Source organism: Apis dorsata, unplaced genomic scaffold (genome assembly GCF_000469605.1).
Source record: "Apis dorsata unplaced genomic scaffold, Apis dorsata 1.3 scaffold_930, whole genome shotgun sequence".
NCBI lineage: Eukaryota > Metazoa > Arthropoda > Insecta > Hymenoptera > Apidae > Apis > Apis dorsata.
Window position 1 is genome coordinate 136,352 of NW_006264040.1, and position 23,059 is coordinate 159,410.

General features: G+C 24.9%; 5 protein-coding genes across 11 annotated transcripts; 2 read left to right on the forward strand and 3 right to left on the reverse strand.

Annotated features, from left to right (window-relative positions):
- Nucleotides 1–1,608: 1,608 nt before the first annotated feature.
- On the reverse strand, nucleotides 1,609–3,429 carry LOC102671459 (C3 and PZP-like alpha-2-macroglobulin domain-containing protein 8). 2 transcript variants are annotated; one of them, XM_006623680.2, is made up of 5 exons: nucleotides 3,039–3,429; nucleotides 2,765–2,904; nucleotides 2,556–2,680; nucleotides 2,334–2,473; nucleotides 1,609–2,264 (listed from the first exon to the last, which is right to left on the reverse strand). In XM_006623680.2, the coding sequence occupies exons 1-5, from the start codon at nucleotides 3,097–3,099 to the stop codon at nucleotides 1,774–1,776; spliced, it is 957 nt and encodes a 318-aa protein (XP_006623743.1). In that variant the 5' UTR covers nucleotides 3,100–3,429; the 3' UTR covers nucleotides 1,609–1,773. The 2 variants fall into 2 exon arrangements, with proteins under 2 accessions (XP_006623743.1, XP_006623744.1); XM_006623681.2 differs by having other exon boundaries at nucleotides 3,124–3,421.
- A 3,026-nt stretch (nucleotides 3,430–6,455) lies between these two features.
- On the forward strand, nucleotides 6,456–8,584 carry LOC102671827 (putative uncharacterized protein DDB_G0282133). Of its 2 annotated transcripts, none has more exons than XM_006623684.2 (4): nucleotides 6,456–6,723; nucleotides 6,818–6,858; nucleotides 7,037–7,097; nucleotides 7,358–8,584. In XM_006623684.2, exons 2-4 carry the CDS (start codon nucleotides 6,838–6,840, stop codon nucleotides 8,551–8,553), a joined length of 1,278 nt encoding a protein of 425 aa, XP_006623747.1. In that variant the 5' UTR covers nucleotides 6,456–6,723; nucleotides 6,818–6,837; the 3' UTR covers nucleotides 8,554–8,584. The 2 variants fall into 2 exon arrangements, with proteins under 2 accessions (XP_006623747.1, XP_006623748.1); XM_006623685.2 differs by lacking the exon at nucleotides 6,456–6,723 and having other exon boundaries at nucleotides 6,729–6,858; nucleotides 7,358–8,215; nucleotides 8,294–8,584.
- On the reverse strand, nucleotides 8,337–14,490 carry LOC102672676 (lisH domain-containing protein ARMC9-like). Of its 4 annotated transcripts, none has more exons than XM_031514203.1 (19): nucleotides 14,353–14,490; nucleotides 13,540–13,823; nucleotides 13,234–13,407; nucleotides 13,019–13,148; nucleotides 12,863–12,930; nucleotides 12,428–12,661; nucleotides 12,086–12,309; nucleotides 11,631–11,958; nucleotides 11,339–11,515; nucleotides 11,029–11,277; nucleotides 10,642–10,953; nucleotides 10,428–10,555; nucleotides 10,263–10,347; nucleotides 9,916–10,160; nucleotides 9,698–9,827; nucleotides 9,511–9,629; nucleotides 9,376–9,443; nucleotides 9,020–9,050; nucleotides 8,337–8,838 (listed from the first exon to the last, which is right to left on the reverse strand). In XM_031514203.1, exons 2-19 carry the CDS (start codon nucleotides 13,597–13,599, stop codon nucleotides 8,721–8,723), a joined length of 2,880 nt encoding a protein of 959 aa, XP_031370063.1. In that variant the 5' UTR covers nucleotides 13,600–13,823; nucleotides 14,353–14,490; the 3' UTR covers nucleotides 8,337–8,720. The 4 variants fall into 4 exon arrangements, with proteins under 4 accessions (XP_031370063.1, XP_031370064.1, XP_031370065.1 ...); XM_031514204.1 differs by having other exon boundaries at nucleotides 8,977–9,050; XM_031514205.1 differs by lacking the exons at nucleotides 9,511–9,629; nucleotides 9,698–9,827.
- Nucleotides 14,058–15,603, forward strand: LOC102671683 (alpha-ketoglutarate-dependent dioxygenase alkB homolog 6). Its single transcript, XM_006623682.2, has 5 exons — nucleotides 14,058–14,270; nucleotides 14,349–14,525; nucleotides 14,610–14,717; nucleotides 14,805–14,903; nucleotides 14,982–15,603. Exons 1-5 carry the CDS (start codon nucleotides 14,226–14,228, stop codon nucleotides 15,237–15,239), a joined length of 687 nt encoding a protein of 228 aa, XP_006623745.1. The 5' UTR covers nucleotides 14,058–14,225; the 3' UTR covers nucleotides 15,240–15,603.
- LOC116186564 (THO complex subunit 7 homolog) lies at nucleotides 15,407–16,454 on the reverse strand. Of its 2 annotated transcripts, none has more exons than XM_031514207.1 (3): nucleotides 16,279–16,454; nucleotides 15,720–16,144; nucleotides 15,407–15,637 (listed from the first exon to the last, which is right to left on the reverse strand). In XM_031514207.1, the coding sequence occupies exons 1-3, from the start codon at nucleotides 16,286–16,288 to the stop codon at nucleotides 15,458–15,460; spliced, it is 615 nt and encodes a 204-aa protein (XP_031370067.1). In that variant the 5' UTR covers nucleotides 16,289–16,454; the 3' UTR covers nucleotides 15,407–15,457. The 2 variants fall into 2 exon arrangements, with proteins under 2 accessions (XP_031370067.1, XP_031370068.1); XM_031514208.1 differs by having other exon boundaries at nucleotides 15,720–16,172; nucleotides 16,279–16,448.
- Between the last annotated feature and the right edge of the window lie 6,605 nt (nucleotides 16,455–23,059).

The following is a 23,059-nucleotide window of genomic DNA, read 5'->3' on the forward strand; positions in this document are numbered from 1 at the left end:
TGAATTTAATAGAGATATAATATTACTATATTTTAAATACTAAAAATATCTTTCTAAATACATTTAAGAGATGGTAGTTGATTAATTTTTACATTATTTCTTTTAGTATTTGCTCTCCTTATTTGTTATATTTACACAATATATATTTATACTTATTCTACAAAATTTATGCTTAAAAAATAATATATCTGATTAATTATATTAATTTGTTTTCTTTATTTAATCTATTAATTAAAAATTTTAACAAAATATATTGGATTTAATTTTTAAATCAAAAGTATATATGTATAATTCATGGATATATTTATAAAAAAATATATTAAAAAAATTATTTTTAAAATTTTGATTTTATTAATTTTTATAATATATATATAAGTATTTTCGTTTTAAATCGTAGAAGTTATATCAAGTTCCATTAAATATTAGATTAAATTTATTCTGTTATATTTTATCTGTGCTGATATTAAGTGTTTATAATATTGTATGTGGATATCCTAAGAAATGAAAAATCTATTTATTATTTAAATATTATAAAATAAATAAAAAATAACTTTTATTTTGTAAGAATATTAGATATAAATGATTGCAGATTACAATTTTAAATTATTATTAATAACTAAGATAACGAATTTCATATTTTTTTATAAAATATTAAATCATTAAATAAATTAAAAATAATATACATTAGAGAAAAATGATAAATTTAAAATAAGAATAAAAAAAATGTATTATTAACAAAAAATAATTTTTAAAATTTAATTATTTTTACTTAAAATAGTTAAAACCAAGAAAATATAAAAAAAATGTGCTTAACTTTTATAAAAATTATTATTTTAATTGTTATTATTATTATTTTATAACTTGAATTTATTAAATATTTGAATATTTTTATAACAAAAATTCATTTTTATTTGATATTTTTTTTAAATATTTAAATGATAACCTGTGATAAAATAACATTTTTATTGATTTATATATGTTTATTGTGGATGTAAAATATACAAATTAAAGTTATTAATATTTAAATATTTTTGTTAGTCAATGTATATAAAATGTTATCTTTTGAAATTAAATACTTATTATCACAATTTATATAATTTACATAATAATTTAAAATAATATAAAATAAATTCAAAAAATTTCAATAAATTTCAATAAATAATTTCAATAATTTCAATAAATTTAAAAAATTTAAAAAATAATTACATATAATATACAAATATATATAGAAACTTTAAAAAAATAACTATTATATTAGAGATATAAAGAATATAGATTATAAAGAATAACTATTATATTATAATACTATTAAATTTAATTTTTAACAAAATATACATGTTTTTTAAATTTTATCATTATAAATAAATTTCTTTATTAAATATTATTTTTTATGTTACATTATGTTACATATTACTTTCATTAATATTAAATGTACAATTAAATAAATTTTTTTTTTTATAATAGTATACTGTTATTTGTGAAAACAGTCATTTATTAAAATAATTTAATGGAAGCTTACAATAAAAATCTGCTATAGATATTTATACGATAAATGTACAAATTTGTAGATGTACAAAACTAGATTTTCATAAAATAAATGTCAAGACATATGTATGATTATTCAATACCTTTATAATACTATTATAATTATCTTTTAAATTTATACATTATCTTTGTTAAATTAATTGCAATTGTATAAATATATATATATGACATAAAAAAATACTTTGCATCTCACATGAAAAATAAATATTTTCTCAGAAGAAAAACATCTTATCTACCGATATATTCCGCGGCATAATAATCACAAATGACCAATGTTTCATAATCAATATAAGGTTCTTCATGCCCGTCCACGGGTATATAACATACTTGATGGTTTGGTTGTATTTTTCCTATATGATATACGCCTTCATGTAAAACTCTGCCTATAAAAAGGGCATAATCGTCTTCGGATTCACCAGCAGGAAGAGCATATAAAGGAACACTGCCTTCCCATGATTTTACCCAATTCACATCTCTACCACATAATATTTGAAAATCTTTTTTATCATGAGAAGCTCCACCCCATGCAATTGTACACACATTATTCCTAATACCACCAGGTGTGAGTGAATCTCTGTGATGAGTACGACCTATGTATAAACCATCTTCTGAGGCCATTACAGCATTTTGAGGAATACCAGATGATTCATTATAATCTACCCAAAAATGAGAAGTTTCTATCAATTGTTGTCTGACAACTATGGATGTACATGGTGATTCTAAAACGAAAATAAAGAATGATATATTTATTGAATATCAAAATATCATTTTGAAAATTTAATATATACCTTCTATCAAAAATTCACCAGTTGCACCCCAAGCAGTGCTTACTCCTATATAATTTATGACAAATGGATTTCTATCTTTATACGATAAAAAAACTTCACCATTTAAATGCCCAACATTTACTGTTCCATCACAAAACCATCTAAAAACATCATATTATTGTAATTTTCTTTTAATTAAAATTAAATTTTTAATAATTAAATAAGCTTTATAATTTTTCTTACTGAATCCAAATATTGCACATATGATGAGCACCTAATATGTTTTGTGTTTCTGCTTCTGCCACATCTTGTTCTTGGTTATTCCTTTTTATAGCTGACATTGTGTTTCCCCATCCTCCAATAATAATCTATGAATATAATAAATATAATATAATTATACATATGTATGATTTTTAACATTAATATTTATTTTCAACAAAATATAAACATACTTCATATACATTTGAGTCTCCACCTAAATGGGTACGTAAGGAAATTCTTGCATCATGAGCAGCTTGTACACATAGCCTAAGACGAGATTTTGTGATGGGAAAATAACGATATTCTGAACTATCAGGTGTAATAATCCTAACTAAAAAAAAGATCGATTTCTTAAAATAGTCACGCTACACTATGTAAAATATTTTATTAAATTATTTTTCACAATGTCACAAAGCATAATTTTTTCATATATTATATAATATTATAATTTATATATTATTTAACCTATTTTGATTGAATTTTTTATAATCACAAAGCACATCATACAAAGTCCACGTGTTGACATTTATCATCTTGTCAGTTTACTCACTAAAAGACATAGTTGTTGCTTTGATCTCAAGATAATTTTGCTTTATTGTTTAATAATGCAATTGATAAAACAATTACACTTAATAATAACAAATTGAAAATGTACAATCGGATTTGGATTTCCTAATTGATGGTTTTGGTTATGTTTTCTGTATGATCTCATCGCAAAAATATAATTTGTTACATTCTCATTCAATCAACTTCGCTTACACAAGTAAAATGCCATGCATGAGATCGAACTTCTCTTTAATTGGCGCTGTCTCAAGAAATCATGCGCATGCGCAGCATATAATATAATTTTATTGGCATAGATTCAATTTTGATCGCGGCAAAACGAGAAAATACAATTTTTTTCATGAAATAATGTCGTTAAAATGAAATCATATAAAACATCTAAAACATCTAATTATTATTAGTGATTTGTTATCATAATATACTAAACATATAAAAAAATATAAAATTATGATTATAATCAGTACCACATACCTTTACTACTTTCGCATCAAAAATCTTTCTGGCTTCGAAAGTGTAACACACCTGTTCGTATCTTATTCTTTGTTTATCAATATATTATATTCTTTTCATTCAAGTCTTATTTTTTATTTGATTTCAACTTTTCTTGACATTAGTTTTAAAATTACCGACTAACTATATATAATAAGTATGCAATACGAACTGTTTCATGCAGTTCATCAAAGACATTATGTTCGACATGTGACAACATCAAAGAAGTATCTATTTGGAATTAGTTTATCGTCTACTTTCCATTTTCATTTTACTTTCTTCACGTTGTACTAATGCCTGGCATTGTTACGCGTATACAACTTTTACCATTTCTTACCATAGCTATTTAAGTTTCTTAGAAAACAACAATTTGTAACTCGACCTAGAGATGTCTTTTTTCGCAGAGAATAGAAAACTATGTCATCAGGACGCTTATTTGTTACAGTTACAATTTAATTTGAAAAAAAAGCATATACTAAGAAGATAGAATATAATCTACTACTTTCATTTTTTTTTTATAGCATTTCCAAGATTATTTTTTTCATATAAAATATAAATTTCGTTAAGAAAAAAATAAAAAATAAAATTTAATGTCAAATCTTTTGTAATAAATGGAACAATATGTTTTACTTGTGATTCACGACATTAATAGTGTCCTAGGTCATTGTCATTAACATTTTGGAATTAAGTTGATCGATGCACATGGTCGACGTACGTTTCAAATGAATACGCTCGAATACGCAGAAAGTAGAAAGCATTGCAAAAGATAATAACAAGGATGTAGCAATGTCATTCTGGTTTTCATGTCAGAAAGTAGCATGCGATTGATTTATTTTGATCTACATATTGCTATCTTATATCTTTTGGATCATCTTTTATCTAAAAATTTATCATAATTTTTTTTTGATATTTAGTAATAGAGATGAAATATTGTATAAATTTTTTTAATTAAATTTATAATATCAAAAGATATTAAAAATTATTCGCTTCAAGCAAGACTTTTATTCAAATTAGAAACACAAAATATATTAGAAAAACATATTTCTCTCTTTATTAACATCAATATATCATTAGATTTTAATAGAAAAAGTTAAAATATTGATAAAATGTTGGATTACTTTCGTAAAATATTCGGATATGGATATTACATACTCGATCCGATAAAAAGTATATTATTTAAATTATGATAAATAATTCTTTTTATTTCAATTTTAATAATTATTATTTTTAATAAGTAAAAATTACATTTTAAATTATATTTCAATTATTATAAACATTTCATTATCAATTACTATCATACAATGTTGGTAATTGATGCAAATTATTTTCGTATTAGAGAAAGTCCATTTGCAAAGCGAGTTTGCATAATAATCAATTGTAGTGAGAGGATCATTCTCTTATTATTAAAATAAGATTAAAATAATTTATATCATTTTCTTTTTTTAATGTGATTTGTTTTCTATCTAATTCTGAAACTTTAAGGAACATACAATCTTATTATTTTATAATTTATCAAGCAATATTCATCGTAACATCAAACATCACGAAAAATTTCTTTTGTGAAAAAGAGATTGTGATGAAAGATTATTGATATTCAAGAATCATATTTCTTTTATGCGAGATGTAAACTGAGCAAAATGTTCATTCCGATGTTTACGAATTTTGAAAAAAGTATTTGTGAATATTATTTATAACTTTAATGTGAAAGCAGGTTTTAAGATAAGATTTATTTTATTTTTCTTTTATCGCATGTGAACAACTTAATAACTATCATTATAATAATTTTACGCAACGATTATTCAACTTTATGTTTTTAAACATTATTTTATATGTTATTTATTATACACACGTCGAAATATTTATGTTTTATTTTAAAAAATATGAAAATATAAAAAAGAATAAAAAAAAACGAGAATTAAAAAATATAATTATAATATAATTTAAATAGTTTGTTAATTTAAGTATTTAGATTTGATCAAATTTCTTAAATTTTTTAGTAATATTTTTTTAATAAGAAATGATATATAATTTCTATTATTAATCATCTATTTTTAAGATAAATATTTGCAGAAAAAAGATATAGGATAAGTAATGCATATATTTATATATCTGATTATTTTACGTAATAATCAGATATTAATATTATGAAAATAATTTATCATTGATTAAAATGATGATTATAATACAAAGACATAATGCGGTTTCCTTTCTCATTGGAGAAAAGTTATCCACCCACCGTAACAAATATCTTAACCTTGGCAATGATAATGCATAGAAATCAGGGCAATATTTTTACGAAAGCTTGCAATATACCGGTTGCATGGGAAACTTTCGATCAACTAATTGAAGTTAAAAACACGAAGATTATAATTATATGCGAACTAAATCCATTAATAGTAATTAATTAAATTATACTTTTTATGCAAATACTTACGTACAATATATTTGTATAATGTAATGTATTTATATATTTTTGTAGTAAATCTCTTTTTTTTATAAATATATGTATAATTTCAATTTTTTATAAACCTTAAAAAAAATATTGAGATTAAATTATTATAATTTCATTTTTATGAATTGTTGATATATATATATTATATTCATTAAAAAATTTACTTTTTAAATATTATTTTAATATAATCCAATGTAAATTATATTAAAAATTGAATTCTTCATTATACTTCTTTTTCTAATTCTTCATTCAAATTATTACCAAATAAAATTATATTATTTCATTTTACTGTAGTTTTTTTATTATATCTATTTTCCATATAAAAACTAATGAGATCTATAAATGGACATAAAAATATAATTATTATTCGAAGCAAAGCTGAAGTTCAGGGAAAAGGATAGTTTTTTATATGAATTAAAAAGTCTAATTATGTTAGGTAGGTCATGCTCTTCATAGTTCACTGAATAGTCAGTTGCACGCGGACTGACCCATTGCTTTCCCCGTAAAAGTGAAGAGTTAAATCAGGTTGACTCTTTCTCCCTGCTCTGTATGGTCGAGTACCAACCAATGTCCTATCAGTATGTGCACATCAAGATCGCTTTTACCTTTTTGTGAGCGAGGAGGGATTTCTAAGAGTATAAAATGGTAAGGAATCGATTCGCATATCAGTATGTGTGTAGTTTCAATTTGTTATAAGAAACTTGGTTTGAGCTTATTAAAATAGTGTGACTTGTTTTAGCAACTTATCTCCCTTTTGTCATGGCGAATATTATTTCGCTCGTGAGTATTGAACAATCTGAAAAATAATTTTTATGAAATTGTGATATTTGAATTTCAATTTGATCGAAAAAACTTTATATTATTTATTACAAAATATTTATATATTGAAAATATATATCCGCATTATTATTTGTTATTGATGATTATTAATTTATATTATAAAATATTCTATTTTTAGAGTGTAGTAATTCTTAGTTGCATCGTACTGGTCCATGCGGAACCAGCAACAGCAATTAATAGTATGTATATTACTTGCGTTTTCTTATATGTTATATGTTATGAAAATAAATTTCTTCTAATATCTGTATTAAATTGCTATAGAATTTTTAAGACAATAAATATTTAAATTATACTTACAATATTAAGATATTAATATTATAAAAAATTAATTAAGTATACTTTATTATTAATTTTAATTGCTTTTATGAAATTTTAATTTAACTAAATATTTTTTGACATTATGATAAACAAAATCTTTTTTTATTTCACGAATTTATAGGCTATCCCATTATAGAAAGCAATGGTTTCGAGTATAATAGCAACATCATCAACAACGGTGCTTATATGGCTGATAAAGAAGGTCATAGAGAAAACATGAATTTTTACGGTGGAGGAAATAGTGGACATTTATTGACTAACAGCAGGAGTCAAGGAAATCTCGAAGAAAGTTTAACAAGCAATTCTTATAACGGATTTTCACCTAGTTCCCATAATACTGATTTCTCTACTTACTCTAATACTGGTAATCGTGAAAATCTTGCTTCGAATTCCTATTTTGCAAATAATGCTGCTCAATCCAGTTTTGGTAGTTACACAAGTAGCAACAGCAATGGAGATTCTACCTTCAAAACTTATACCCATGGCAATGATCAAGCCGGATCTGATTTCAATCACTTCTCTATTAACAAACACAAGAATCTCTCTTATATGAAATTTTCCGATAATTTAACTGGTGCTACTAGCGCGGGAAATTATCCTGAACTAGGTACAGAGAATTCTTCTTTCCGAGAAGAGTACTCTGGTGACTCTTTTAGGAATCACGCGTCTAATGATGCAGGATTCACGGATGGTGCTGATCAAATCTACAACAGAGAAGTTTCTAATCTATTTAATAGTCCTAATAATGATTATTCATATGGAAAACATAAAGATAATACACTTAATATAGGAGGAAGCAACAAATTTATGAATGATGTATATTCTTTTCATCCTGAAACTCGTTATGTGCGAGGAAATCATGGAAACATGGGACGTGATTACAGTTCTTCAATGATTTTATCTAATCCTGGAAATAATCCTTTCGGCAATATTCGTGGAAATAGCGGTGGAAAATTAAATAAATATAATAAATATTTAGGTGATTATATTTCCAATGGTTTAAACTATTTTTCCAAAGAACAAGATATTGATTATTTATTTGGTAATCACGGTAAAGGTAATGGAAAATTATCTACAATTAAAGAAGGCAGACCAAATAATTATTTTGGTGGATCTTTGTATCTCGGCAAAATTGCCGGAGGTCATAAAAGTAAATCGAGTTTCATGAATTCATATCCTAGTACTTCGTCGATAGCGTATTCATCTATACCGAATTTACATAGTAGTAACAGTTATGCTGATAGTCCTGTATTAAGAAGATATCGAAGCAATAGTTATGTACCAGGACATGCTAGTTCATATTCTGGTTATTACTAATAATTTTTTAATGAGTTAAATGTGTGTGATGGCCGTGTGTTTTGTATATATTTATTATATGAAATATTTAATATTAATTAAACGTTATTTGTTGTTTAAAATAAAATTATTGATATAAATACATTCATTCTTTTTTTCTTTATTACATTTTTAATATTTAATTTTAATTATGTCGGAGTTCGAGTAACTTTTGGTTTAGCTAAAAATATTTCTTCCTCATCAAGTTCTTTCTCTTGTGTCCATGAAACTTTATTATCTGTAACTTTGATGCTATTTTCTGGATTCCTATAAAAAAAGTTCTGATTTCGAATAATCGATTAGATAAAAAAGTTGACAGTACATAAAATGCAATTTATTCAAAATTTTATAATATATAAAAATGTTTAAATTTTATAAAAATATACAATGGTGCATAAAACTAACTTCGTGCATTTTTATCGAAAGCAAGATCGAAATCTTGACTTACAGTGATGCTATACTGCTGAGTTTCTCCATTACTGAAAAATATTAAAATAATAATAAAATGATAGATTTTAAATATACATTATTTTATAAAATTTTATGTAATTATATATATATATATCTATAATAAATATAATATTTTAAATATTATTTTTTTTCTTGAGATCATGATTAAATATATGTTTAAGAGAAAGTTATAAAACTTTCACTAATATATTTAATATAATACCTATAATAAATTTTACTTAAATATCATAAGATTATTAGAAATTTAGAAATTTCAAACAATTAATTGAATATTAAATTTATTTATTTATTTTGATAAAGTCAATAAAAAAATCATTTTAAAAATTTTCTTACCTGTTGTTTCAACTTCACTTTCAATTCCCAAAAGCATTGAAGATGCAATGGTTGTTTTACTGCTTTCCCTATAAAAAATAAATTTAAAAATTTTGTTATATTATTTTTATTTAAAAAAAATAATATATAACAAACTTTGAAGTATGATTTTCATAGAGATATAAAGCACTTTCGTCATGAATCTCTTTTAAAAACATTTTATCAGTATTTGAATTCCATTTTTCATTTGTTACTTGTTTATAAATTTGCAGATCCTTAAAAAAATGTTATAAATTTTAATTTGAAATCTTTTAATTTTAATAATTAATTTCTAAATAAATACCTCAACAGGGGAAGAATTTATTTCAATTACATGAGAATGCAATTTTGAATGTGATTTTGTTTTTTTAAAATTCTGTAGTACTATAATATTATTTTTATTTTTCTCATCATACTTTTCGTTTAACAATTTTCTTGAAATGTATAAAAAATTTTATAATTTTCATAAAATAAAAAATATATTTAAATTTATTAATTAAGAACAAGATATTATAGTAATACCTTTGTAAAATTTCTTCATGTTCAGAACATAAATTTTTAATTTGATTATTATGCACAGCAGATTCTATTGTTTCTGCTTGAAATTGCAAAAATGATAGCGCACTGGAAATTATTTCCGGTTTTTTAATTATTTTTGGTAAAACTGTATAACACGATTCTAATAATGATTCTCCACATAATTCTCCATAATTATTTTTTACTGGATCGTTTTCTTCCAATTGATTTTCCAACACATCAATTTCTTCCTGTAAATGTTTTTATTTTTTTTATAATAAATAAATTTAAATAAATTTTTTTAAATAAATGTTTTATTTAGCAACTAAGATAGTTTATAAATCATTACTCACATTATCATTATCTACTATTTCTTCATCTTCCATTTTAATAGTAATTTCACCTCTATGTATTTTCAGAATGTAATCCAAATGTTTCCTATTTATTTAAATTTTATTTTATATAAATATTTTTATTTAATGTATTATAACTTCCATTATATAAAAAAAATATTTTACCTTATTTCACCAGTTTTATATTTACTGAATTGTTCTATTACAGATGAAAATTTGAGTTTTTTTGCTTCTTCATTAATTACATAATTCGTTAAAAAATTATTTAACGCTCCATTAATATATGGTAATGTCTGGTATAATATATGGTAATAAATATACATTATGATTATAATTACATATATTATTATAATTTTAAATAATAAGAAATATATTATACCGATACATAATCCATTAAAAGCAAATCAATTAAAGTTGAAATAAGTAGAGATGCCATAGCTGATGCTCTTTCTTGAGCAGCTTGATGTAAGGATAAATTCATCAAAAGAGCTGTAGCGTATTCTAATCGATAAGAATCCATAATACGACATTGATCACGTAAATGATGGATCAACCATTCCACTAATCCATTTTCTATCATATAGATTCTTTGTTGTTTGCGTAAGGATAATTTTTGTAGCATTGCAATTATCATATTACAAGTTATTGTATCTATGTTATTATCAGAAATACTATTTAAACACTTAAATATCTAAAATATTAATTTTGAAATTAATAAAAAATTGTGAAATTTTGTAATGAAATAAAAATTAATATATCAATATACCATATCAACAACAGTAGAATCAAATGATAAATAATCTCTGCCGCATCTGAACGATGCTAAAGCGTTCAATAATCTTGTAATTGATTGCTGTAGAGGATGTGGTATAATAACATTTTGTGGAGTTAATAAATATGGTAGAATGGATTTGCCTTTGTAACTAGCGATTTGACTATGAAGTCCTAATAAATCTTTACTTATATATTCGTGCATCGTTTCATCTCTTTCTCCAGGTTGACTAAATGTTATTTTCTAAAAAATCGAAATTTCTAATGTATTAAAATTTTAATAATTATTAATATTTTTGTCTTACCCTTCGTAATGCTTGTAAAAGAAATAATTTTGTTTTGATGCTTCCATTAATTAAATGTAATTTAATTTTTTTGAAATCTAATAATTTTGGAGGAATGAACATATTGTACGAATTTGAATATTCAATAAGTTTCATTTCCGAATTAGATGATTTATCTAATAAAAATTCCGAGGAACACTGTGAAGTTATAAAATATAATATAAATAAATAAAATATATAATAAAAATTTAATATAATTATATACAAAAATTAATATAATATTATATACATATATTAAGTTCTTATTGCTTACATGTGAACTGTCTTTTATATTTTGATTAAACAAATCTGGAAAAATTTTTATACAAGTTTCTAGCATAATTTGAAAATCAATTGCTATTCCTTTTACTGAATCTTCTAAAGCTGTTGTTAATACTCTTGCAATACTCATCAATTTATGATAATCAGTATGGAGTTTATGGAATCTTACTTTTAATTTTTCATAATTACAATGAACATTAGATAATTGAGATTTTGCTATAGCCAATTCTTGAGTGCACTCCACTAATTTTTTATTTTTTTTTGTAAAATGTGATGAATAAATTTCTTCTTCAGAGTTTATTGATACAGTCTGTATACTTCTAAAAAAAGAATAAAAATAAAGAATGTAGTAAAAATTACCAAAAGTACCAAACTATTATATTAGAAAAATATTAAATATATAATATAATATAATATATTAAATATTAAATATAATATATGTCTCACTTTGACTTTTGATTAAATTTTATATTATCATATAAATTGCATTGATCTTCAACTTTATTATCTTCTAGAAATATCGGAATATTTCTATCATTTGGTATGATTGGTACATTAATATTTCTAATTGTTTTTTTTGTAGTTATATCTTTTTTGGAATCTTCTATTAGAGATATTGAATTTGAAGAAAATTTGTTGGAACTTTCACTATATTTTTGATCACTAAAAAACTTAAAATTGCATATATCTTTATAAAATATTTTATATACATATGTATATATATATATATATCTTCAATTATTCTTATTAAAAAGATTATATTTTTATAATAATTTAAATTTTACTTACTTGTTGTTTGCACTTTTCGAGGAAAAGCTCTAAATGTTCTGTCAATTTGTCTGACCAACTTTTTTCAAATATTTTAGAAAGAAATGGTTCTACATATGGGTCCTCCATAAAAGGTAATGCAAAATAAGGTCTTAATTCTGTAATGTTTTCTAATTCTTTACCTATTGTATTCAGAAATTTGCGTAATTCTTCCATGCTATCATTCATATTCTTTTCTACTTCAGTCATAAAATTCTATATGTTATTAATATTAAATCAATCACTATCAATTTTTTTGTTCAATTATTTATTAATCTTATTTTTATAATATTTATATTAAAGTTAAAATTAAAAAAAAAGAATTTTATATCTAAAAAAAAAACTTAAGAGGTAAAAATAAAAAAAATGATAATATGATTTAAAAAGAAATGATAAATTAGTAATGATTGAAATTACCTCTTCATATTCAAAGTCTTGTGGATTAAGTGATGTCATAGAATTATTTATATTTATTTGTATTTTATCTGAATTATTGCAGAAATAAGAAAATTATTTTAAATTAATAATATACAGAGATTATACTTATTTATATATTTATATTGCTATATATACCATTTTCTTTATGCCATTGTGACTTTAATATATGTTTAGGTAATATTGCAAAATATACATATATATGTAACATTAAAATTTTATAAGCTTTTGTTTGTTTTGCATCTTTAGGTACTATTATGTTCCATAACTAAAAATGAAAAATTTTAATATATTTTATTTCATTTAAATAATATTTTTATTTTTTTTGTTAAAAGAATATATTTTTATCATACTTTAAAGAATGTCTTCAAATTTCCTGTTTTGTAATTTATCATCAATTCTTTACACAAATTTTCATAAATCTCGTTCTCGGATTGTAAATCTTTTTTAAAATATTTAAAACCTTTTATTGTTGCTTCTACCATTAATGCACCGGCAGTATTATCGAAATTATGATCTATAAGGAACTGTAGATTTTTTTTACATTTAAATATACAATATAATAAGTATTTTATTATACACTTTTATCAATATAAACTTATAATTAAACTTATAAATAATATAATTTGTTTTACGACACATTAATCAAAAAAACATACCTGATGAACAAGTTTTAATTCCTTATTATCCATTTGATTTATTACCCAATTCTTATCCATTTTTGTTATTTAATTTGATAAATTTAACATAATGGAAATAGAAATTATTTTATGTTACTGTATATTTAAAGAATCGTGGTTTACGTACAGTTACGTGAAGGATATTTCCTTCCATAAAATTGATTTTACGCAAACGCATCTCTAAGCAATTAATGGTGTTTGGATTTACATATTTAGCAGAATAACATTTTTAAAAATTATACGCAATATAAAATATCGTATTTCTATAAAAAAAAAAACTTCTAATTTATTATTCAATCGAATATAACATTAATTAAAAAAAAGCTTAATTATCAAATGCTTATAATTATTACTATAAAAAGAATAAGTTTTTCTTACATCTGATATGTATGAAGTTTTAAAAATTTTATAACAAAAGCTTCTCGATTACTTACACACATATAAATATGTAATATCGATATAATAAAATTTGTGCATATTATTTAAAACAGAAAAAATTAGTTTATATACAAAATAACGTATAAAATTTATTACAGATATACACATTACATTTGAATACGTATAAAGTTAGCGCTCAAAAATATTTACTTTTTTATAAGTAATAAAATATTGTTAGATACATTTTATAAACAATTTATTCAATATTTTATTTTATTTACTAAAAAATGGAAGAACATAAAAATATATTTTGTAAATATATGATTTCAGAGGTTTGTCTTAATACGAAATTTATTTATTGAAGGTTATGTTTCAGTTTCATTAAGAATATTGTTTTTCAATTTTTATAGATACCTAATTTAGCTATATATATTCCAAATTTTATTACACAAGAGGAAGAAGTTGAAATAATGAAGTGTATAAATAGTGTTCCTTTACCAAAATGGACTCAGTTAAGTCATCGAAGATTGCAAAATTGGGGTGGTATTCCACATCCAAAAGGTATGATAGCAGAAGATATACCAATTGTAAGTATTTTATAATAATTAATATCTTATATTTTAAAAATATAAATAATTTTTAAATATTTTATAATAACTCTAAGTTTTCAGTGGCTTCAAAAATATATTGATAAAGTGTCATCCTGTAATATATTTGAAAAAAATAAATTACCTAATCATGTTTTAATTAATGAATATCTATCTGGTCAAGGAATAATGGTATAATTATAAAATAAAAAAATTAAAATATATATTTATATATATATATATATAGAGTTGTAAAACATTATAATTTATACTTATTAGGCACATTCGGATGGCCCATTATTTCATCCTATTGTAACAACTATTAGTTGTGGCTCTCACACACTTCTAGATTTTTATAAACGAATTAACAATATAGAGGTGAAATAATATTTATAAAGTTATAAACTATAAACTATAAAATATCAAATATAAACTAATTGCAAGATTTTATTTCAGCAACATCAACTTAATTTTGAGTTCAGTCTTTTATTAGAGCGTCGAAGTTTATTTATTCTTCAAGAAGAATTATACCATAATTATTTGCATTCAATTGCAGAAAGAGACACAGATATTATTTCAAAATCTGTGATAAAAAATTTGGATATATGTGGAGAAAAATTTCTTGGTGGAGAAACGTTAAAACGTGGGATTAGATTATCCTTAACCATTAGACATGTTCCAAAAACCAGTAAATTAAAATTAAAAATTGGATAACAAGATGGTATGTAATTGATGGTAATTTTTTATATTGTTTAACATTTTGTTAAGTTAAAAATATTTTATTATTAAATATTTCTTATATTTAATATTTGTAAAATTATATGATATATTATAAGCAAAGGAAAAAAAATTTTACATAAAATATGAAAATAGAAATTTTAGCATATTAAAGCATTTATAAAATTTAGAAATTTTTTTTTTATAAAATAATTTTATTTAAGATCTTCAGTCTTTGAAGATGTATCTGCATCTTCATAATTTTCTAAACTTACATCCATTATTTCTTCATCACATTCATCTAACATTCCTTGTAAAGAATGTATAGAAGATATTAAAACATGAAATTGTTTTCGTCTCATTTCCAATTTGTGTTCTAATTGTTCCGATTTCTCCTAAAAATAAGTAATTATTTTAATTTAATAAAAATAAATAAATATAATTTTTCTATTATAAGTTATTATATAATTTTTTTACTTTTAATTTTCCTAATTCTTCACGTAACGTAGCAAGTTTTAGGTTAGTTTCTACTCTATCTGGCTGCTCATTTATGACTTTTGCCAATACATCATATTCAATTCTATTTTTCCTAACACGTTTTGCATCTTGTAATTCTATTTTTGTCCTTTCAATATCTTTTTTAGCCTCTTCTATTTGAATTTCAATTTCTTTCGATAACTGTTCATAACTTTTCAATTCTTCTTGACTCATATTTGAGACTAATCTAGATTTTCGTTGTGCAAATTCACATTGAGCAAGTTGAGATAACATTCTTTCGTGTAAAGTATTATCTACGTCTGGACTATTTGCCCATTTTATAAATGATTTTAAAAGCATATTAATTCGACGATCATCTCCGATACCATCTCCATCTATAAGTAATCTTCGGCGTATCACTTCTTCTGTAAATCAAATAAATTGAAACTGAACCTATAATGTATTACGGAATTGTGATTAAAAAATCTAAATTAAAAATCTGTATAAACATAACAAAAATTTAATAGGTTATATTTATATAATATCATAAATGACTTACCATCAGACATTTTTTCAATAAGAAAAATACAAATACAGTGAATAATACATCAACTTTTACTACACAATTAATTTATTTATTTTACAAGCATATAATAACAAATATTAATTAACTGTTACTTTGAAATGCTCATATATACATGATATAAATCTTCAGCATTGTGGCGCCACCTAAAGCTAATTTTGCTTTTTAATTTAAAATTAATATAGAAGTAAAATGTTAATAAATAATTAAAAAGTTCATAAAATTATTTTTTTAAAAATCTTGAAACAATTTTTTTATTATATATTAAATATTAATCATCTATAAGATAGAATACTTTTTTATAAATTATAATTTCATCATATTTATTATAAAATAGAAAAATTCTATTTAATATATTGAATTGTTGAAAATTTCTTTTAAAAATCATAATGCTTGAAATTAATTTAAAAAGAAAAAATTAAATTTACATTTATTAATACATTTATAATAAAAATAAAATTAAATAACGAAAATAAAATTAGAATAAATAAATTTTTATAATATTTTATTCTTTAATTAATTCAATTTGACATTCCTCCCCTAATTGCATAAATTATTAAGTTTAGTGAGAATTGAAGAAGAGATAATAATATCCAGAAAAAAGTTATTAAGTTTTATGAATCAGCGAATGCAATGCGCTTCCATTGGAATATTAAAATGATCCACCATTAGTTTAATAAACCTGTCTTCTTTGTTCCCTTCATCCAAGAACCTTTTCCGTGCTTCTCGAAGACTTTCGAAGCAGCAGTCGCAGATGTCACTGTACCCCTAATGAGCACGCTATTTTTCACCAGTATTTTTATCCCGTTTATTGGCTGTCCGTTTCACAAACTGTCAGCCGGATATTAATCATCCACTGTTACGACTCTGCCTTTATTTCTTCTAAGGATAAAGAATGAAAAGGTCGGCAGAAAGAAGATATGGAAGAAAAACTTGTGTTCCTTCATTAGTAATATGACAGCTCTAATATTTTCGGCAGATTTTGTTCCATTGAATCAACTCCTTAATACATTTTTATACAATTTCCTTTAATGTATTTTAATTATTTATAATTTATATAATAATATATATTATATATATTATATCATATCTTTATATTCTATATATTATCATATAATATAATCATATAGAATATAAAAATTATATATTTCATTTAACAATTATTTATATCTATAAATAAATTGAACATTGTGAAGTCCTATTTTATATAAATTTTATAATATATAATTTTATAAAATGATAACTTTTTAATAAATTATTTGCATTAAACATACACAAATTTAATAATATTAGTAGCTAAAATTTATTTTTTTTTATTTAAGAATGATTAACGAGTATTGACAAGATATATTTACGGATTTATGGCGAAGTTTTTTCTACCAAAAAATGTAACGATAAAATTTATATACATATATATGTATATTCTATATATGTATGGATATGATTAATATAATAATAATAAATAAATTCTTAAGTGCGACAATAAAATTAAAATCAAATTAATTAAAATTTCAATCATAAGAATCCAATTATTACTTATATTATGCAAATATATTAATATTCGTATTAATATAATATAAAATGTATATTAATATAATATAAAATGGTTTATTAAACTAATGACAATATTTCCTTGTGTCGAATATAAAATCGAGAGAACGAAACGCCTAATATATCACGATTTATTCTGCAATAGATTCTTTGAAAGATACTCGCAATGAAACGGCGCGTCGAGTTACATTGTACGTTCCTTTCACTCCCGTCGATCCCATAAAAGTCCCAATAATAATTTCTGATGTTTTCCGATGCAACATGTTTGATTTAGTGTCGGACATTTTGTGATCGCATATCTGCCTCGTAAATCTCTCCGCGGTGGCGCCACTGCATAAAAATATCAAACGTCGATGTGTCCGCGTTCAACCCCAATCCCACGTAAAATATTGCCCGTGATTCCGTGCGACGGAAATAGCCTTTCATTTCGGCTGCCTGATAATTCCAGAATTTCGCGATTTATACTCCGAAAGGTTATAAAAGATACGCCCGATTGCGTGTTATTATTAATTGCTGCATGCCACGATAAAGTGAAACGTTTAGTTTTAAAAAATGTCCTCAAACGAATATCGGAGGACCGCACGAAATATACGGTAAGATTATTCGGTCAGATTAATCGGTATTCAAATTGAAAACGCTCCGAGGAAGAAACAGAAAATAAAACTTCCGCGGCCATCAACGTCTCTATCGCGTATACTAATTATGCGTATCCACCAATTACAGTATTTGCCTGCTGTCATTTCATGATCGATTGAATCAAACTTTTCGATGATAAATCCTTCCGAATCGTTTGTTATTAGAGATTTGATCTATTTTTTTTTTTTATTGTTTTTTGTAAAATTAATTATTTCCTTTTTCTTTTTTTGCGCAATTGAAAGTTTATTGATAACCAATAATGCAACACATACTATGAATATTCAAATAGAGATAATAATATTCGAAAATCATGTATGTAATATGCAAAATAAGAGAGATATATTTTTGAAACATTTCTTTTTATTAGACTGCTTTTCATTAAGCATTCCAGTATATTTTTAATTTCAACGAACTATTATATGAAACATTTAATTTTTTATAATCTAATTAAAATTTGAAATGATCTAATAATATGCGATCGAAGCGACACTTGAACCAGTGTCACTAATATTGTCGTGACGGGACGCTGATCGGAAAGAAACGCATAGATCTCTCATTAGTCATTAATCGAAGCATCTAGTGGTAATCATTAAATAAAGCTTGAGCTTTGTGTCCTCCAATAGGATGCATTTATCTCGGTGACGTCATCGTGATGCACGAGTAGTTGAAATGATAAGTAATGATGTTAATAAATAGTGGAGTCTGCATCGGCGCAAATAGGGAATTGCAGAGTAGAGTCCCCCTCACTTCGTTGAATCAGGGGTCGCGCGTGAAAACGGCTGTGTGCGTGTACTAATCGTGGGGGAAAGGGTGCCATGAGTTATGAGTGCTCTATGATATCAATGCATCAATTTGACTAAACGAAGGATTAATTTAATAACAAGTCAGCAGATGAGTAGTCGGATGATAAATAGAGAAGGGGGGACGGTAAACGGTGTTCGAGAGGGGGGGCAAAAGAGAGAAATGTAAACCGATGTTCTTTTCTTTTTATTGGGTCGTCTTTAATATACTCTGTTTTTTAACATAATTTAATATAACTCAAATTTATTTATAATACGCGCCCGACGTAATGGGATATAGCTTATTTACGACATGAATCTTCTCAAGAAATTTTTTTTTGAAAGAATTGCTTAGACGATAAAATAAATGAAAGTGAATCATCATTTGAGTTATATAACTATGTTTTGAGTTAGAAAAGTATTTTAGATTAATTATTAAATAAATATTAAAATTATTTTGATATCTCTTTCAAATCAATGAAAAAAAATTATGTTTTGTAAAAGATACAAGAGATTTGTATTTCATTATTAATTATATAATGTTTATCGAAAACAATCTATGAAGAATTATTGAAAATTCATATTTTAATATTATAATATGTATATTAAAATATTATATATATAATATTATTGTAATGTAATATTCATACAATAAATTCTTTATTTTACTACAGAGTGGCAAAAGACGGAATGAAAATAAAGAATTCTTCAATTTGCGAAACTAATTCAGTAAGTTAAGGGCAGTTAGGGTGTCCGAGGATCAGAGGGGAAATCCCCTAGTTATGTTCGGTAACAAAGTCACCCGGTGTGTTTCAATATTGTCGTAATCGCCGTTATTATTGCACTGTCAATCATGTGTTTTTACGAATGGTAAAATATCGATCATTTAAATTATTCCAATAAGAATATATCATGTGTAAAGAGCATGATGATACATAACAATCATCATACATTAATTATAATTATGCTATAACTTTAATACTTATAATTTACTAACAACTGTCAATTATATTTAATTATAGATAAATGATAAATATAAAACAAGATAATCGAGTCATTGCAAGTAATGAAAAATTAAAACACGAAATATTCATGGAAGAAATCCAAAACCCATCCTTTTCACACATTTCACTTTCAACGTATTATATTCTTGTTCAATGTTTCCTCCGACGGCGTTTACAGCGAATAAAATTAAACGGGAACAATTCTCGGGCCCGTTCGTGTCTCCCATTCACGCGAACGTTAGCGTTAGTCAAAATTGTATCTACGTGGATTTCCTTGTCTTTGCCGGCGTTCCACGGATGTCGTTCTCTCCTCCTCCCCCTTCTCCCACTTTTCACCCTACTGTGTTTCGTACCCGGCGCCGATTTAATCCGGGATTCAGCACTCGATTTGATACGTTACACAGCGGTTTGTATGCCCTAACTCGCCTTACTCAACACGGTACACCCTGTTCGTATTACTGCTCCTACGATCCGCCCATACTAGATCGCTTCATTTTGTTTCACCCTCGGTTCTCTCATTATCTCGTGCAACCGCTCTCTACCACCTCCTACCCTTTCCTTTTCCCTATGTCTTCTTCCCTTTTCTCACTCTTTTGATGTACAGGCTATTTCAGAATTTAGGGCGCTTTAGAAGAGAGAATTGATAGAGGATGATGAAAGGAGTATCTTTTCTTTCATAACTGTAATTTTGTACTTTTTTTTTTTTTCTGTAAAAAATTTGAAGACGTAAGTTTTGGATATCTTATGATGAGCAATTTACTATATAGATATACATAGATTATTTCACATTACTTGATATTAAATCCATGTTCTATTCTTTATTAAATTTCTAATAGTTAAGCAATCGAAATCTGTATATATTAAAGTTTCTTCGTCTTATATTTTGCATATTAAATTAACAAAATAATTAATTAGTTTGTAATTAATAAAACTTACTTTTGACGTTACAATAACATTGTTGCTGTTATATTAGAGAATGTATTAACTATTAGTAATAAATTTCCTCTCATTGATGCTCTCCTTCATTATCCATCTATATTGACATATAACTTTGAAACATCCTCTATACACACATTCCATGTGTCTTCCTTTTCTCGTTCACTCTCGCCTCGGATTCGAACACTCCACCCTTACATTGTCTCGAATCCCCATTTTTCTCTTTGTCTCGTTCTTTGCCCGGGCTCTCACTATCGCGCTTAATGTTCCCACTCTTCGTCTCTATCTATCCCTCTCTTTGTATGTAGTATCACATGGTTACACCACAAGGGTTCATCCCCCTGCAGTCCTCGGAACGAAAAGTGGTAGCGAGACAGCCACCCCCGTTTTACCCTCCGCTACCGTCTCTGGTTTCCTCTTGTCGGTGTTCCTCACTCACCGTCTCCTACTCCCTCCACCCCTACATTCGCATTTAAATTAGATTAGATAAGTTAATCAATGCGGTATTCCAAGTAAAACCTGGGATTTCGTGTCAGCCGGTCGGCTCGAAGAGAAATTATTGGCAGTTCGGATCGGTCGATCTCTGCTGGAAATCGTCGAGTCAGGGGTTGCGGGGGCGGTTTCATGGTTTTTACGCGTGCCGCGTTCTTCTGTTACCGATTGTCTAATCATCAGAGATTTTTAACTCTTTACATTTTCAAATTTTCAAATTTTCGAAAATTTCTAAATTTTGTAAATTTTGTAAATTTCTAAATATCTAAATTATTAAAATTTTGAAATTTCTAGATTTCCAAGTTTCAATTTTAATTTTAAAATTCTTAATTAGAAGAAGCATTGTTCGCAATTTGAATTGCGATCGTGGAGTCAAAGCTTGTAGAATGGTTGCACACTGTGATTTTTGAAATCCTTGTGTTATCTCTAATCAATATTATCGGATTTTCAACTCTTGGAGTTTAATTTGATGATTCGCCTTTTTCTTTATTAATTCTTTCTTTTTAATCGTTGACTTTTTTGTGAATTAATCTAAAAAAACAAAAAATACATGGTTAATGAATTAATAAATTAAATTGATGACTTGTTTTCAAGTTTGGTACAAGTTTTTAATTCAAAATTGAAGTTTACTCGTTGCTCTAGATTGTTAAGTCTAATTATGATCTAATCTAATTCAAGTTCAACTAAGCCAATCGAGATTTAAATTGTATTCAAATTTAATCTTGCTTAGCTTTTTCTACTTTTAAAGGTATAACCTCTATCGATCTTTATGGGGTGAGTATAGAGCAAAGATGAATAAAATTCAATTATAAAAAAACTTCTTATCTTTAATTTTTAATCCAAATCTTTCAATAATTCATTTAATTGAGATATAACTTATTATATTAATCGGTATATAAGATTCTATATTAATATTCTGACAAAGACATTCAAATTTCTATTGAAATTAACCTTAAATTTACATGTATCTACCTACACATATTTCTAAAATTAGGAAATTCGTCGCGTAAAATAAATCGACGCAATTAGAGAGACGTAAAGAAACAGCTTGCCTTCCATTCTTGTTGCAGCGATGCCACGTGATTTTAATTGACGCCGGTAAAAAAGACGGCAATTCGTGAAATTAGTAAACTTGCTTTGTAGCTTGAAATAGTGGGAGAATCTATAGGTCAATACACGTTCGCGAACGAGCCCTCGCTCGTTCTCTCATAGCCGGATAAGGGAAAACTTTTTGCCATTTTTCTTTGCACGCCTCTCGTTAAGACAATTTATATTCTATTCTGTAATACGAGGGTGCTGCGGCGGGCAGCGAGTGAGTGGGCGAGCGAGTGGGTGGGTGGTCGGGGGGAGGGGACAGCG